At 50.3% G+C, this 17961-nt stretch overlaps 1 protein-coding gene across 8 annotated transcripts in view; it reads right to left on the bottom strand.

Moving 5' to 3' along the window:
* Nucleotides 1-17961, bottom strand: part of LOC129041094 (paired immunoglobulin-like type 2 receptor alpha) — a 49826-nt gene that overhangs the window by 13461 nt on the left and 18404 nt on the right. For 2 of the 8 annotated variants that reach the window (XM_054496291.1, XM_054496292.1), the window contains exons 1-3: nucleotides 15198-15435; nucleotides 14081-14219; nucleotides 13371-13757 (exon numbers count right to left, since the gene is read on the bottom strand). The exons of 1 other annotated variant lie outside the window; for it this stretch is intronic. In XM_054496291.1, coding sequence (XP_054352266.1) covers nucleotides 13371-13757; nucleotides 14081-14219; nucleotides 15198-15341 — 670 coding nt within the window. In that variant the 5' untranslated portion in view covers nucleotides 15342-15435. Of the gene's footprint in view, nucleotides 1-11441; nucleotides 11702-13260; nucleotides 13758-14080; nucleotides 14383-15197; nucleotides 15436-17961 lie in introns of those variants that run through there. 5 more of the 8 variants (XM_063668166.1, XM_063668167.1, XM_054496295.1 and 2 more) reach the window with 5 other exon arrangements.

Below are 17961 nucleotides of genomic sequence, written 5' to 3'. Positions count from 1 at the left end.
CCGGGGTGACAGAGCAAGATTCTGTCTCAAACAAAGTAGTAGTATACCTTAACTCATTTATGCCTAGTGTTCCATTATCGCAACGCTAAGTTTGTGGGAGTTATTTATATCCTACTGCTCAAGGTCATCGCCAAGTTCTGATCTTTCACACAAAAAATTTGCAGCCTGTGGCATAAATGAGTTAACTGATCATTAGACAAAGAAGAAATGAGAATGCTATGAAAGAACTACCTTTCATAAGGTCTCCATGCTCAGGAAGTTTTATAAAGAAGTTCTTGTAAAAATTTAAGGAACATAGAATTCTCACATAGAAGTTTCCAGATCATAAAGATGGAAAACTATGCAATTTGAATCCGTTTCATAAAATGATTCCATAATCCTAATACTAATATCCATTCAAAAGTTTTTTGTTTTTTTTTTTTTAAAGCTGGGCACTATGGCTCATGCCTATAATCTCAGCACTTTGGGAGGCCAAGGTGGGCAGATCACTTGAGCCCAGCAGTTTTGAGACCAGCCTGGGCAGCACAGTGAGACCCCCGCTCCCCCGGGTCCCTATGATAAATACAAAAATTAGCTGGGTGTGGTGGCGCATACTTATAGTCCCAGCTACTCAGGATCCTGAGGAGGGAGGATCGCTTGAGCCCAGGAGGTTGAGGCTGCAGTGATCTATGATTGTGCCACTGCACTCCAGTCTGGGCAAGAGAGAGAGACCCTGTCTCAAAACCAAAATTTTTCCGGTTTTTTTTTTTTTTTTGACATAGTGTCACTCTGTCAACAACAACAAAGTGCAGTGGTACAATCTCGGCTCACTGCAACCTCCAACTCCCGGCTTCAAGGGATTCTCGTGTCTCAGCCTCCCAAGTAGTTGGGATTGCAGGTGCATGCCACCACACCCGGCTAATTTCTGGGACAGAGATTAAATAAATTATGATACATCACTACCACGGGATGCACGCGGCCATTTAAAAAGGCATTGCTGATTCAGAGCACAATGACTAGGAGTTAGCCCTGCTCTGCAAGGAGCAGCTAAAAAGTTTTTTTAAATGGCCAGGCGCAGTGGCTTGTGCCTGTAATCCCAGCACTTTGGGAGGCCAAGGCAGGTGGATCATCTGAGGTCAGGAATCAGACCAGCCTGGCCAGCTCGGTGAAACCCCGTCTCTACTAAAAATACAAAAATTAGGTGGGCATGGTAACACGTGCCTGTAATCCCAGCTACTGGGGAGGCTGAGGCAGGAGAATCACTTTAACCCAGGAGGCAGAGATTGCAGTGAGCTGAGATCGTGCCACCTCATTCAGCCTTGGTGACAAGAGCGAAACTCTGTCTCAAAAAAAAAAAAAAAATTAAAAAGGCATAGGCCGGGTGTGGTGGCTGACGCCTGTAATCCCAGCACTGTGGGAGGCTGAGGTAGGTGGGTCACTTAAGGTCAGGAGTCTGAGACCAGCCTGACCAACATGGTGAAACCCTGTCTCTACTAAAAATACAAAATTAGCCAGGTGTGGTGGCACACGGCTATAATCCCAGCTGCTTGGGAGGCTGAGGCAGGAGAATCGCTTGAACCCGGGAGGCAGAGGTTGCAGTGAGCCAAGATCATGCTATTGCACTCCAGCCTGGGCAACAAGAGCAAAACTCCATCTCAAAATAAATAAAAATAAAAAATAAAAAGACATAGATGTATATATTCTGGAATGAAAGAGATTCAAGTTACTTTAAGTAAAAATAGCAATTTCTAGAGCAGCATAGTATGTGGTTTAATTGTATTTATGTTATATGTCTGTATCTGTAAGAGAACACTTCCACACAAAGTGGTAGGGACTGGGGAGATTAGGTGAATGTTACATTTTATTTGACTTCCTTCTGTATTTTTTAAATTATGTGTAAGTATTACCAGTACTTTTATTAGTTTTTAAATTAACACTTTTTCCAAGTACAATCAAGTACAAGATACAATCGCATCAAGTACAAGATACAATCAAGTACAAGATACAATCGGCACATAATTCAGACCCAACAAATTTCACACAACTTAGAAAAAAACAGCAGCCTCCTGCACCTGCCTCCTCACTCCCTTCCAACTCCCCAGAGGCAACTATTTTCAGCAACTTTGGTGCTGAAAATATTTATTTTGGTGTTAACCTATTTCTAAACAGCATGAGAATATTGCTGTTGCTTGATTTGCTTGTTTTAGGTGGTATCTACTCACTTCCTACTATTGACATGGAGAATTTAGATCTTACACCCCCATTTTCTTTATCTGACTCAGCTTTTCAGCATTTGATACTCCTCACTCCCCCTTTTGTGAAGTGAGTTATTCACTTGGCTTCTGGGACACCACTTCCCTTGGTTCTCCTGCCTCACTCTTACTTAGCTCCTTCTGAGACGTCTCTGTTGATTTCTCTTCATCTGCCCAAACCTAATGTCAGGGCCCAGTCCTAAAACTTCCTCTCTAGCCACACTCACTTCCCAGATGATCTCATTCACTGTGTGACATTAAATATCAGTGGTATCCTGATTGGTCTTCCTCTGTCGCCCAGGCTGGAGTGCAAAAGTACAACCATGGCTCACTGCAGCCTCCAACTCCTGGGCCCAAGCGATCTTCCCACCTCACCCTCCTGAGTAGCTGGGACTACAGGCGCACATCACCATGCCCAGATAATTTAAAAATTTTAACAAAAAACCAAACACCGCATATTCTCACTCATAGGTGGGAACTGAACAATGAGAACACATGGTCACAGGAAGGGGAACATCACACTTCGGGGACTGCTGTGGGGTGGGGGGAGGGGAGAGGGATAGCATTGGGAGATATACCTAATGCTAGATGACGAGTTGGTGGGTGCAGCGCACCAGCATGGCACATGTATACATATGTAACTTACCTGCACGTTGTGCACATGTACCATAGAGCCTAAAGTATAATAATAATAATAATAATAATAATAATAAAAAGAAAAGAAATATTTATAAAAATAAAAATAAAATAAAGTAAAAATTTTTTTATGGATAGCCTGAGCAATATGGTGAAACCCCATCTCTACTAAAAATGAAAAAAAAATTAGCCGGGTGTGGTAGCGCTCCCTTGCAGTCCTAGCTACTCAGGAGGCTGAGGCAGAAGAATCACTTGAACTTGGAGGCAGGGGTTGCAGTGAGCCAAGATCATGCCACTGCACTCCAGCCTGGGTGACAGAGTGAGACTCCGTCTCAAAAAAAAAAAAAATTTTTTTTTTTTTTTTTTTTTTGGTGGAGACGGGGTTCCATTATGTTGCCCAGGCTGGGTTCCAAGTTGATATATCCAACCAATTTTCCCCCTGCACTCGACTCAGAGATCTTACTACCTGTTCACACCTCCATTTGTATGTCTAAGTAACGACTCAAACGTAAAGTGTCCAAAACAGAGTTCTTGATTTCCTCCCAAACCCGTTCTTCCCTGTTTCCCCCACTCAGTAAATGGCAATTCTGTCCTTCAAGATGCTCAGGCCAAGGACCTTAGAGTCATCCTTCCTTCCCTCCCTCTCATACCCCACATCCAATCCATCCGCAAATCCTGTCTGCCCTGTCTTCAAAATATAACCAGTTATCAGCCAACTCTCACCTCGTGCACTGCCATCTCGCTAAGCCAAGCTGCGTCATCTCTCCCCGGTCTCCCTGCTTCTGACTTCGCTCCCCTGTAATTTTTTCCTCCATACCACAGCGAGACGGATGCTTTTAAGCTGTGAGTTGGGGCCGGACATGGAGGCTTACACCTGTAATCCCAGCATTTTGGGAGGCCAAGGCAGGCGGATCACCTTAAGTCAACAGTTCGAGACCAGCCTGGCCAACATGGTGAAACCCTGTCTCTACTAAAAATATAAAAATTAGCCGGGTGTGGTGGCAGGCACTTGTAATCCCAGCTACTCGGGAGGCTGATGCAGGAGAATCCCTTGAACACGGGAGACAGAGGTTCAGTGACCAAAGACCATGCTACTGCACTCCAGCCTGGGCGACAGAGCAAGACTCCATCACAAAAAAAGTAATTAAAAAAAAAAAAAAAGCGTGAGTCAGATTTCAGCACTCCTGCAGGAAACGCTCCTTCGCTCCCATGGCACTCAGAGCAAAAGTGAGTTGTTTCCTTGGCTTTCAAAGCCACACAGTATCTTCCCCACCTCCTTCCACCCTCTGCCTCTTCCCTTTGTCTTCAGCCACACTTGTCCCATGTGAGTGGAACATTCTTCTCCCAACCTCCCCATTATGTTCTACCAATCAGTGTCTAGCCTGGGTCTTCCTGGGGCTTCTCCAGGTCTGCTCCCCAGTTCTTCTATCCCTGCATTGTGCCTTTGGAGCTGGCCTTGGAGGACCCCATCTGTGGGCTCTGGTGCCCTGTAACTTCTGACTCCAGAGACCACAGTTCCTCTCTACACATTCCAGTCTTCTCTGGGCTCCCTCCCCTTGCTCTTCAGAGGCCTGCTGCTGGTCCCACGGTATCTCCCCGTCCCTGACTGGTTTCCCCAACTGTGCCTCACTCAAAGGTCTCCCCAGTTACCCTACACCAGGCTCTGCTTCATCTCACAGCAGTCTTCCCTGTTCAATGTGACTACAAGGCCACCCTTATCAATCTCTGTCCCACTCCCTCCACTTCAGTTCTCCTCTTTTTTCACCATCACCTGACACAAACAGAACTAATCCATTTGTGCACGGAATTGGGTTCTTGGTTTCACTGACTTCAAGAATGAAACCGTGGACGCTCACGGTTTGAGTATTACAGTTCTTAAAGACGGCGTGTCCAGAAGTTTGTTCCTTCTGATGTTTGGATATGTTCAGAGTTTCCTTCCTTTTGGTGGGTTCGCGGTCTCATGGGCTTCAGGAGTGAAGCTGCAGACCTTCGCGGTGTTATAACTCATAAAGGTCAGTGTGGACCCAAAGCACGAGCAGCAGCAAGATTCAGTGCAAAAAGCAAAAGAAAAAAACCTTCCACACTGTAGAAAGAAACCTGAGCAGGTTGCTACTTGTCGCTGGGCAGCCTGCTTTTATTCCCTTATCTGGCCCCACCCACATCCTGCTGATTGGTCCATTTTACAGAGAGCTGATTGGTCTGTTTTACAGAGAGCTGATTGGTCCGTTTTGACAGGGTGCTGATTGGTGCGTTTACAATCCCTGAGCTAGACACAAAAGTTCTCCAAGTCCCCACTAGATTAGCTAGACACAGAGCGCTGATTGGTGCATTCACAAACCTTGGGCTAGATACAGAGTGCTGATTGGTGTATTTACAATCCCTTAGCTGGACATAAAGGTTCTCCAAGTCCTCACTAGATTAGCTAGATACAGAGTGCCAATTGGTGCATATGCAAACCCTGAGCTAGATACAGGGTGCTGATTGGTGCATTCACAAACCTTGAGCTAGATACAGAGTGCTGATTGGTGTATTTACAATCCCTTAGCTAGACATAAAGGTTTCTCCAAGTCCCCACTAGACTCAGGAGCCCAGCTGGCTTCACCCGTTGGATCCCCAACGAGGCTGCAGGTGGAGCTGCCTGCCAGTCCCGCACCTTGCTCCCGCACTCCTAAGCCCTTGGGTGGTGATGGGACCGGCGCCGTGGAGCAGGGGGTGGCGCTCCTTGGGGAGGCTCGGGCTGCGCTGGAGCCTACGGGGTGGGGTGGGGTGGGGTGGGGTGGGGTGGGGTGTGGGGTGGGCTGAGGCATGGCGGGCTGCAGGTCCCAAACCCTGCCCTGCGGGGAGGCAGCTAAGGCCTGGCGAGAAATCGAGCACAGTGCTGGTCGGCTGACACTACTGGGGGAGCAGGCGCACCCTCCGCAGCTGCTGGCCTAGGTGCTAAGTCCCTCACTGCCCAGGGCCGGCGGGCCAGCTGGCCACTCCGAGTTCGGGGCCGCCAAGCCCACGCCCACCCGGAACTCTAGCTGACCCGCAAGCGCCGCGTGCAGCCCCAGTTCCCGCCCACTCCTCTCCCTGCACACGTCCCTGCAAGCTGAGGGAGCCGGCTCGGGCCTCGGCCATCCCAGGAAGGGGCTCCCACTGTACAGCGGCGGGATGAAGGGCTCCTCAAGCGCGGCCAGAGTGGGCACCAAGGCCGAGGAGGTGCCGAGAGCAAGCGAGGGCTGCGAGGGCTGCCAGCATGCTGTCACCTCTCACATTTACATATTTATTCCCACACTCAAAAGTAAATTTCATCCTTGGGTGCATTTTTGGTGATTTTGGTGGTGGTGGTGGGTTTTTTTAATTTTTTTTTTTTTTCTTTTTTGAGTCAGGATCTCACTCTGTCACCCAGGCTGGAGTGCCACCGGTGGTGGGACCACAGCTACTGCAGCCTTGACCTCCCAGCCCCAAGTGATCCTCCTGCCTCATCCTCCTGAGTAGCTGGAACTACAGACATGTGCCACTATACCCAGCTAGTTTTTTTTTGTTTGTTTGTGAGACGGGAGTCTCACTCTGTCGCCCAGGCTGGAGTGCAGTGGCGCTATCTCGGCTCACTGCAAGCTCCGCCTCCCATTCTCCTGCCTCGCCTCCTGAGTAGCCATTCTCCTGCCTCAGTCTCCCGAGTACCTGGGACTACAGGCGCCCGCCACCACGCCCAGCTAATTTTTTGTATTTTTAGTAGGGACGGGGCTTCACCTTGTTAGCCAGGATGGTCTCAATCTCCTGACCTCCTGATCCACCCGCCTCTGCCTCCCAAAGTGCTGGGATTGCAGGCGTGAGCCACCGTGTTTTTTTTTTTTTTTTGGAGATGGAGTCTCACTCTGTCACTCAGGCTGGAGTGCAGTAGTGTGATCTCAGCTCACTGCCACCTCCGCCTCCCGGGTTCAAGTGATTCTTAGGCCTCAGCCTCCCGAGTAGCTGGGATTACAGGTACACACCAGCACACCCGGCTAATTTTTTTGTATTTTTAGTAGAGACAGGGAGGGTTTCGCTGTGTTGGCCAGGCTGGTCTCGACTTCTGACTGCAAGTGATTCGCCGGCCTCGGCCTAACAAAGTGCTGGGATTACAGGCGTGAGCTATCACGACAGGCCACACCCAGCCAATTTTTAAATTTTATTTTTTTATAGAGACAGAGTCTTGCTATGTTGCCAGATTCTTGCTGTGTTGCCCAGGCTGGTCTTGAACTCCTGGCCTCAAATAATCCTCCTGTCTTGGACTCCCTAAGTGCTGGAATTACAGGCATGAGCCACCACGCCCAGCCCTTTAATGGAATTTTTTATTTTTGCTATTGTATCTTAAATTTCCCAGAGCTTTCTTTGTGGTTGGCACGTTCGTTTGTAAAGCACCCTGTCTTATCACATGCACAGGTCTCTTAGCTTTCTGAGTAGAAGGAAATGCTGAGTATTTTAAAGTTTTATTCTCCCTGAACTGTTTTGGTTTCTTCCAGGTTCCTCTTTCTGTTTTTCCTGTTTGTTTTGTTCTTTGCGTTTCATGGGAGAAGTTTGTTTCATTTAATCATATAGGGACTCTGCCTTAGGCTTGCCAAACACAGATGAGGCCAAGATATAGTCCCCGGTGCTGGGGGATTCGGTATGAGGACCAGACCCCAGTTGCCTTGCCAGTTATCCCTGGGGTGCTCCCCCAGAGGCCCTCTGGTTCATCTATTCTGGAAAGCAAACCTCTCGTCTTTGGGCTAGGGTAGGGGAATGGGGAATGGAGGTTTCCCTGCTTCTGAAGTAGATTTTCAATGTCCTCTAGTTTTCAGACCCATCTTCACTCCTACTTTCAGGGGTACTCGGGGCCAGCATTACTGAACCTTTACAGAGTTTTGTGGTACAAATTGCCATTCATCTGGGTTTCCCAACGCTGGCTTAGGGTTTAGCTCATCTGGGCTCCTAAACCAATTCCATTAGTCTGTTTCCAGCTTCTCAAATTTTGCTTTTGTACATCCAGTTCATATATTTCTTGTTCTTGAGGATTTCTTTCTTAAAAAATTCCCTTTGCTATCATTTTAGTAGACTCTGGGAGGGGGTGGTGGTAAACATGCATATAACCCACCATCTTGGCCAGATTTTATGCATTAATTTTTTTTTTTTTGGAGACAGAGTCTCCCTCTGTTGCCCAGGCTGGAGTGCAGTGGTGCAATCTCGGTTCACTGCAAACTCCGTCTCCCAGGTTCAAGCGATTCTTCTGCCTCAGCCTCCTGAGTAGCTGGGACTACAGGCGCGTGCTACCACGCCCAGCTAATTTTTTTGTATTTTTAGTAGAGACAGGGTTTCACCATATTGACCAGGCTGGTCTCGAACTCCTGACCTCAAGATCCACCCTCCTCGGCCTCCCAAAGTGCTGGGATTACAGAGGTGAGGCACCAAACCTGGCCTTTTTTTTTTTTTTTTGAGACACAGTCTTGCTCTGTCACCCAGGCTGCAGTGCAATGGCATGATCTGGCTCACTGCAACTGCCACCTCCTGGGTTCAAGGGATTCTCCCGCCTCAGCCTCCTGAGTGGCTGGGATTACAGGTACACACCACCATGCACAGACAAGGTTTCACCATGTTGGCCAAGCTGGTCACGAACTCCAGGCCTCAGGTGATCAGCCCACCTCAGCCTCCAAAAGTGCTGGGATTACAGGCAGGAACCACTGTACCCGGCCTATGCATTACTTTTTTTTTTTTTTTTTTGAGACAGAGTCTCGCTCTGTTGCCCAGGCTGGAGTGCAGTGGCACGATTTCTGCTCACTGCAAGCTCCACCTCCCGAGTTGACACCATCCTCCTGCCTCAGCCTCCCGAGTAGCTGGGACTACAGGTGCTCGCCACCACACCCAGCTAATTTTTTTGTACTTTCAGCAGAGATGGGGTTTCACCGTGTTAGCCACGATGGTCTCGATCTCCTGACCTCGTGATCCACCCACCTTGGCCTCCCAAAGTGCTGGGTTTACAGGTGTGAGCCACCGCGCCTGGCCGCCTATGCATTACTTTTACAATGACAATTATTAAGGATTCAAAAAGTAATCTTGCATATTACTAACAAAAGGAAATACACAGGGTAAAAAAATCTTTTTTTTTTTTTTTCCTGAGACAGGATCTGGCTCTGTCACCCAGGCTGGAGTGCAGTTGCATGATCTCAGCTCACTACAGACAGTTAAACAATCTTATGAGACATTTATATGATGTTTGGCAGAACACTACCAAGGTTTACTGAGGGATATAAAATAGGACCTTATTCCTGATGGCAAGATTGTGTATTAGCCTGATTTCAGTTTCTGTCAATTGGGTAACAGGTTTAATGCAACTGACTTAAAAGAGTGTTGTTTTTTGTTTTTGTTTTCGTTTTTCCTAAATTAGATAAACTTATTCTAACATTGGGGAAGGAACAGGCAGGCAACAACAGAAAAATATTTTTTGTTTTGCTTTGTTTTTTAAGACAGGGTCTTGCTCTGTCACTCAGGCTGGAGTGCAGTTGCAAAATTACAGCTCATTGCAGCCCCAACCTCCTGGCCTCAAGCGATTCTCTTGTCTCAGCCTCCTGAGTAGCTGGGACCATAGGTGTGCACTACCACAACTGGCTAATTTTTTTTTTTTTTTTTTAGAGATGGGGTCTCACCATGTTGCCCATGTTAAGTCTCAAACTCTTGGGCTCAAGTCATCCTCGTGCCTCAGCCTCCCAAAGTGCTGGGATTACAGGCATGAAGCCACTGCACCCAGCCTAAAAAAGTTTTTGAGGAAGGAGTAATATGTTTGAGATGGAAATAGTCTTAGGCATTGAAATGTGATAAAGTTACAATCACTAAACCTGTGTGCTGATGTAAGAAAAGACAGATCAGTGAAGCAGAATTGACTGACCAGAAATGGATGCTCTTCTACAAAAATAATTTTAAAACCAGGCCTAATGTATCAATAGAGAAGCAGATAAAAACGCAATAAATGGGGTTGGGACAACTGATTATATTACTTCATATAAAGATCAATTTAGTTGTTTATGCCGTATACCAAAATAAATTATCACTACATACAAATTTTTTTTTTAAATTAAGAAGCCTTGCTCTGTCGCTCAGGCTGGAGTGCAGTGGTGCGATCTTGGCTCACTGAAGCCTCCTCCAACTCCCGGGTTCAAGCAATTCTCCTGTCTCGGCCTCCTGAGTAGCCGGGACTGCAGGCATGTGCCACCACACCAGGCTAATTTTTGTATTTTTAGTAGAGACGGGGTTTCACCATGTTGGCCAGCTAGTTTCGAACTCCTGACCTCAGGTGATCCACCCACCTCGGCCTCCCAAATTGCTGGGATTACAGGCATGAGCCACTGTGTCTGGCCAATATTTTCAACCTATAGTGGAAATTGGGATTTTTGTGCTTAGAAATAAAACAGAAAAGGCCGGCATGGTGGTTCAAGCCTGTAATCCCAGCACTTTGGGAGGCCGAGGCGGGCAGATCACGACGTCAGAAGATCGAGACCATCCTGGCTAACACGGTGAAACCCCGTCTCTACTAAAAATACAAAAAAATTAGTCGGGCGTGGTGGCGGGCACCTGTAGTCTCAGCTACTCGGGAGGCTGAGGCAGGAGAATGGCGTGAACCTGGGAGGCGGAGCTTGCAGTGAGCTGAGATCACGCCACTGCACTCCAGCCTGGGAGACACAGTGAGACTCCATCTCAAAAAAAAAAAAAAAAAGAAATAGAAAAGTGACAAAGAAGAACACAATTAGGTTTGGTTACAAAAGTAAAATTATGTAAAAAACATTAATAAGCCAACAACAAACTTAGTTATATCTGCTACAAATACCCCTTTAGTTTGTTGTATCTTAGCATGATGGTACTTCAGTTGGATTAAAAAATTTTTTTTGCCAGACACAGTGGCGCATGCCTGTATCCCAGCACTTTGGGAGGCCAAGGTAGGTGGATCACTTGAGCTCAGGAGTTTGAGACCAGCCTGGGCAACATAGCAAAATCCCATGACTACAAAAAAAATACAAATATTAGCCAAGTGTGGTAGTGCATGCCTGTAGTCCCAGCTATTTGGGAGGCTGAGGCAAGAGAATCACTTGAGCCTGGGAGGTCGACACTGCAGTAAGCCATGACCACACTCCAGCCTGGGTGACAGAGCGAGACTCTTGTCTCAAAAAAAAAAAAAAAAAAAAAAGGCAGGGCAAGGTGGCTCACGCCTGTAATCCCAGCACTTTGGGAGGCCAAGGCGGACAGATCATCCGAGGTCAGGAGTTCGACAGCAGCCTGGCTAACATGGTGAAACCCTGTCTCTACAAAAATAAAAAATTAGCCTGGCATGATGGTGGGTGCCTGTAATTCTAGCTACTCAGAGGCTGAGCGGGAGAATCGCTTGAACCTGGGAGGTGGAGGTTGGAGTGAGCCAAGATCGTGCCATTGCACTCCAGCCTGGGTGACAGAGAGAGACTTTGTCTCAAAAAAAAAAAAAAAAAACTTTTTTCTCTTTTTATTGCTTTCCTGAATTTTGTGTTTTTTATAATAAGCATGAATATTCAATTAATTGAATTAATTGAAAATACAATTTATTAGTGAAAAAAACTACAAATCTGACCTATGCCGAGAGGTGAGAAAAGCAAGCAGGAATTAAGGAAAGAGGAAGAGAAGGCCGGAGAAAAACCCAAATCTCTCGAAAAAGGCCATTTAAGGAAATATGTAGGAAATCAAAGTTCAAGGCTGTCTTGCTTCATTTGGATTATGGAGCCGCTCTCCATCTGCTCCAAAACCAACGCAGTGGTTAAGATGGTGCAGTGGTTTACCAGGGCGCAGGCAGCGAGAGTGTCCATCCCTGCAGGTCCCTGCAGGGAAGAGTAATTTATCCCTGGCGTTGTTTAGGATTGCCAGTGCAAGTGATTAGAAAAAACAAACCCACCTGGCCAAAGATTAGTTTCCTAAAACATTTTCCACAGACAATGCACCCCGTTCCTGCCTGGGCCTGGGAGAAACTCCCCTCACCCCACTGATCTGGAGACAGATAAACGTAGGTTCAAATTTCCCCGACGCCCTTTCTGAATAAAACAGAAGATCTATTAGTGCAACACATCCCATCACTAGGTTCAAAAGTAGGTCAAAGCGAACACTATGGTCAACTCAATAGACGAGGCCCTGTAGCTAGAGGTTAGGTGAGAAAGCTCTGCAGCTCACCATCCCTTTCATTGTGTGTGTGTGTTTGTTTGTTTGTTTGAGACAGAGTCTCACTTTGTCACCCAGGCTGGAGTGCAGTGGCTCAATCTCAGCTCACCTCAACCTCCGCCTCCCGGGTTCAAGTGATTCTCCTGCCTCAGCCTCCCGAGTAGCTAGGATTACAAGCATGCGCCACCACGCCTGGCTAATTTTTGTATGTTTAGTAGAGACGGGGTTTCACCATGTTGGCCAGGCTAGTCTCGAACTCCTGACCTCAGGTGATCCACCCACCTCGGCCTCCCAAATTGTTGATTACAGGCATCAGCCACCATGCCAGTCCCTCACCATCCCTTCCAAATCCCATCTGCACCACTAGTGCAGCTATATAGGCTCTGTTAGCCTCAGTTTCCCGGTCTGTAAATTGAAGAGAATAGCAGTTCCTCTTGCTATTGTGGAGTCTTGGTGAGGGTTCACTAGGGCAATGCACACGAAGCGATTTGCCAGGGCCATGCCATGGTGCCTCAGTGAATGGGGGCTGCTGCTCTTGCTTCTGCAGACGCGTCCCTTAGTGTTGGGAAGGACAGAGTAGCAAGACCAGAGTGGAGGACAGGGAGAGCACGTCTGGAAGAACCCAGGGGCTTGTCAGGGAGAGTGGGGGCTGCAGGGGCCAGGGAGAAGTAAGGAGGGTAAAGGATGGATGCAGGAAGAGAGGGATATGACACGTGAGGGAAGAGGCGAGGCAGGTCAGGGAGGAGCTGAAGGACACTTCTGGGAAGCAGAGGGGGAGAAGGAAGTTGGCAGATGGGAACCCAGGTGATAGGGCTTGACCCAGGGACTGCAGGGCTCCCAGGGCCAGCCACTGGGCACCTGCTGGGGGTTCCTGAATGAGCTCGTGACTGTGAGAGATGGAAGGTATGGGGCCCACCCTGAGGCACTAACGGGGACTCCACACAGAGACACATGACAAAGAATGGGTGAGCCACATCCTGGAGAGATCAAATCTGCCTGGAGGTCATGGGGAGAGGCCAGGCTGGAGCCTCATTTTGGAGAAAAAATGAAGGATAATTAGAGGGTCCGGCAGATGCTGAGGCCTGAGGAGTGGGGGCGGGGCTGGATCTGGAGGGGACAGTGAGGGGGATGGTCGGGGAAAGCAGATCAGATGTGGAGACAAGGGGGAGAGAAAAGGGGAGAGGTGGCAAAGGCCTGAGGAAGTGTTAGGGGCCAAAGAGAGAACTTAGGGGTCATCAGAAGAAGTGGGGTCTGAGGTGCTGGGGACGACGTCACCAGAGATCATAAAAGCCTCACTGCGGTGGGCAAAGTGGGTGCCAGGGCAGCTGGACTCACCCTGGGTGATGGAGAGTTTGGTCCCTTCGATGGACTGCCACTGCTCCTTCCCTGATCGTGTGTCCAGCTCAACTCGGCAGAAATACACAGACTGGTCCTCCTTCCGCAGGTTCGAGATCCTGAGGAAGCCACTCTTCTGACCCTCTGTCCAGTTCAGAAAGAGCCGGTTTGCATAATCCTTGTGAATGGAAGGCGGCCTTGTGCGGTAGAAGAACTGCCCATGGAAGTGGCCCCGTCTCCAGGATATTCTCACATCGGGAGCTGTGGCTAACTCCCAGGGGTAATAGAAGGAGAAGGGGATTTCCACAGAACCACCCATGGAGGCTGAGAGGTGTTTTGGTTGAGTGACCCCATAAAGGTAGCTTGGACCAGATCCTGCAGAGCCACCTAGAGGAGGGAGGGAGTGAGTGGAGGAGAGACCTTGAAACCACCTCAGGACACTAAGAGGGTGACCTCAGACCCTCCCGCACCTTCACCCACAGGCAGTCGTGTGACAGGTGGCTGGACTGACCTCTGGCCTGGGTCTCCCACTCTTCAGGCATGGGGGAGAAAGGAAGGGGAGAGGATGGGGGCACCCGCCCCTGTGGGACCCGCCCTTGATTCCTGGTAGTGGGAGCCTGGCCCCTGCCCCAGATGTCCCACCTTTGTCTTGGGTTGGCCCCTCCTGTGGTTTGGGCAAAGCCCACATCTGGGCGGTCCTGGGTACTCACCAGGCTGCAGAAATGCTGGTGGCAGCAGCAGGGGCAGTAGGGGCAGCAGCAGGGGCCAACTCATGGCCTTGTTCTTCTCCAGGGGACGGGGAGACCAGCAGAGCCGTCCAGGCAGGAGAGGGGCCCTGTGGAGGGGCCGCTTGGGGGTTGAGGTGAGTGAGGAGAGCCGGGCTCAGGCTCCGAAGAGGGCTGTGGGGGCCGGGAGCCTTCCCCAAACCCGTGTACCTCCGGGGTGGACCAGCACTTCCTTTATCCATCTGGCTTCTTTTCCCTTATTGCAAAAGGGCCTCCCTTGTGGTCAGTGCCAAGTCAGCCCTGCCCAAAGGCCGCAGTCCCCGTCCTCCTGCCGAGGGGCTGGGCCTGACCTTAAGGGGCTGGGCCTGACCTTGGCTGGCTGAGCCCCTCCCACCTGGATCCCTGCAGACCCCACCTCACTCAGCCTCACTTCTCATCCTTCTCTCTGCCCAGGGCCAGCGCAGGCTCTTTCAGGGAGAGGAAAGGTAGGCCTGAATCTCTGCCCTTCTGCGCCCCAGATTCAGTCCTCAGAGAGGAGGAGGAGGAAGCCGGTGGAGGTCACAGGTGCTCAGCCCCCAGCCCAAGCAGCAGAGCCCCCAGCTTGTCCTCTGTCCCTCTCCCTGCCTGGCAGGGGTTCCCATGCAGTCCCCAGGCACCACCAAGACCCAGCTGGCCTCTTCCTGCCCCAGGCCCTCTTTCTTGGTGCAGGGACCACGACCTTGCTCAAGGGGTGAGGGGGCTAATGGTCCCCTGCACAGAGACTGGTCCTTCTGGAGGCCACCCCTTGACCCCCCAGACGTGAGACTGGATCTGCAGGCTCCCCTCTGACCTCCCGCCCTACACAGGAGGGGACAGGGCTCCGAGAAGCCCTGCCCCAGGCCACGTGACTTGCAGTGGTGGGTCCAGGATTGGAGCCCCCTCAACCCAGATGTCTGGGCCTGGCTGAAGGGTGGAATCTCTGGGCCTCAACTTCTGAGTGCAGGACAGGAGGCTGTCCCTTCATACAGCCCCTCAGGTCATTCCCTCCACACACCTGAACCCTTGGCTGATCCAGAACCTTCCTTGGACACAGAAGAAAGTGAAGGCTCAGAGCAACACCTACCCCGCACACAGTCCTGGGCCCGTCTCTAACAGGGGGATCTGCCGGCCTTTGCCTGGGGGTGGTCACTGGAGCAGGGAGCTTTGTTGGTCCACAGGGCTCCCTCCGTAGGAGGCTCTGCCCACCCTTTCCAGGGTGAGGTGGCATCAGTTGAGGGGCCGTGGGGGAAGACAGGATTTCATCAGAGGAAGTGGCATCAGCCTTCTTGAGACAGAAGCAGGCAGGGACGGGCCTCCCTTCTCTTCTTAGTCTCTTCCCTGGTCCCAGTAGGCTCCTCTGTGCTTCCCAGGGCCAGCCAGGCCGGCCTGCCCTCCCTCCCTTCACAGGCCTGAGGAAACAAGTTCCCCATGCTCAGGAAACCCCTCCGTCTGAGCCAGGCCCTAAACACCTCATTCTCTGCTTTGCAACATTCTGAGGTGACACATCTCCATTCAACCCACAGGGAAACTGGGGGACGGGGGCTTTGGGCTGAACTGGTCCCAGCTGGAAAGATGGGCTGAAGAGAGGACAAGGGACGACCTGGCTGTCTGGGCACGGCCTCGAGAGGGTGGCCTGCCCTGCCTGAGGACCTGGCTGAAATGTCACCTGCTTACCAGGCTGTCCAATGTGGGGGCCACATAGAACTTATAGCCAACAGCCTCTGGGTAGCTCTGGAGGGCACATGCTGCCCAGTGCTGCCACGTGCGGTCTCCTTAGATGCAAGGTGCACGTTTATGTCACTTTCAGGCCCTGGATCCAGCTGAACCCCCATGGGAGATTCCTTCTGTGTCAGGATTTCTGCTCTGGGATGGTGTGAGGTCTCCAGGATTTGTTCATCCTCCTCCCCCAACAGCAGTGACAGAACCTGGGACTGAGCCTGGGGCTGTGGCTCTCTCACAGACAGGGCTTCTGGGAGGAGGAGGAAGGCCTGGAGGAGGGCATGATTCCAACGTGGACAGAGCCTAAATGCAGCCCCTTAGTGCAGGTGCTCATGGGAGAGGCGTGGGAAGTCGTGTGTGGGGAGCAGGGGCAGGGAGGGGGTAAGTACCCTGCACCGCATTATGAGAACCACTGCTTGGATGTCCCCACATTCCCCCAACAAGTATCCTCCTGTCCTCACTGGCCACATCCATCCCTGCCCCAGCCCCTCACCCCTCCTTGGCACCCACCCTGTTCCTGCTTTCCTCTGATCCCAGTCGACATCCCATAGGCTTTGTGGAGTTCACAAGCCAACTGTAACATTCTTACAGTAATTCAAAGGACCTAGAATAGCCAAAAGGCCTTTACAAATGAAGAATGAAGGTGGAAGATTTATAATACCTGACTTCAAGACTTGCTGTAAAGCTTCTGTAATCAGGCTGTACTGTCCTCAAGGTACTAGAGTGTCCACAGACTGGAGTGTAGGGATGCGATCACCATCACTCCTGGGCTGAAGCGATTTGCTGACCTCAGCCTCCCGAGTAGTGAAGACCACAGGCACACACCACCACACACGGCTAAATTTTTTTTTTTTTTTTTTTGAGAGATGGGGTCTCACTATGTTGTCTAGGCTGGTCTCAAGTTCCTAGGCTTAAGCAATCCTCCTGCCTCGGCCTCCCTTAGTACTGGGATGACAGGTGTGAGCCACCTCACCAAGCCCCACTGGATTGCTGATATTCTGGCATCTTGGACCTCCAAGACCAGAGAGAGGGGCTGCCCCTGCCAGAGCCAGCCAGTTGTTAGAGCTAGCAAATGACCCCTCTGAGAGTGTCCCTTTTTTTTTCCCGAAACGGAGTCTCACTCTGTTGCCAGGCTGGAGTGCAGTGGCACGGTCTCGGCTCACTGCAGCCTCCACCCCGGGTTCAAGCAATTCTCCTGCCTCAGCCTCCCAAGTTGCTGGGATTACAAGTGCGCGCCACCATGCCCAACTAATTTTTGTATTTTTAATAGAGACAGGGTTTCACCACATTGGCCAAGATGGTCTCCATCTCCTGACCTTGTGATCTGCCCACCTCAGACTCCCAAAGTGCTGAGATTACAGGCTTGAGCCACGGCTCCTGGCTGAGTGTGCCTTTCATATGCAAACCAGCTAATCCAGGGCCCCAATACTGAACCAGCTCTTCTAGCTGCCTCTCACCCTTCAGGAGGCAATATTTCTCTGCCTTCATCATCCTGGGCCAGGCACCAAATAACAAATGACAGCCCCTAATCCCCAGAGCCTGCTAACGTTATTCTAACTAGCCAATCCTAAACCTGCATACCCTTCCTTGCCTTTTCCAGGGAAAGCATAACAAAGAGTCTCACCCCCGTTTTCCCCTGGCTTCCTCTACTCCCTGAGGGACCCTGGTGCTTTCCCAAGTGGCCCTGCATGACTGTCTCTCTCGTTTCTGGGGATCTGTGAGGATACACTGCTTCCCTTATGACCCTCATTTCCATGGCCATACCTGATGGAAAGAAATGGCAGGTGCATTTTGTTTTATTATTATTATTATTATTATTTTGAGACGGAGTCTCACTCTGTCGCCCAGGCTGCAGTGCAGTGGCGCCATCTAGGCTCACTGGTTCCCTCTGCCTCCCAGGTTCAAGCGATTCTCCTGCCTCAGCCTCCCGAGTAGCTGGGACTACAGGTGCCCACCACTATGCCCATCTAATTTTTGTAGTTTTAGCAGAGATGGGGTTTCGCCATGTTGGCCAGGCTGGTCTTGCACACCTTACCTCAGGTGATCCACCTCCCTAGGCCTCCCAAAGTTGCTGAGATTACAGGCGTGAACCACCGCGCCCTGCCAGCAGGTGCATTTTATTTATTTTT

The sequence above is a fragment of the Pongo pygmaeus genome, chromosome 6 (genome assembly GCF_028885625.2).
Source record: "Pongo pygmaeus isolate AG05252 chromosome 6, NHGRI_mPonPyg2-v2.0_pri, whole genome shotgun sequence".
Classification (NCBI taxonomy): domain Eukaryota; kingdom Metazoa; phylum Chordata; class Mammalia; order Primates; family Hominidae; genus Pongo; species Pongo pygmaeus.
This window is presented reverse-complemented; position numbering and strand designations above follow the sequence as displayed.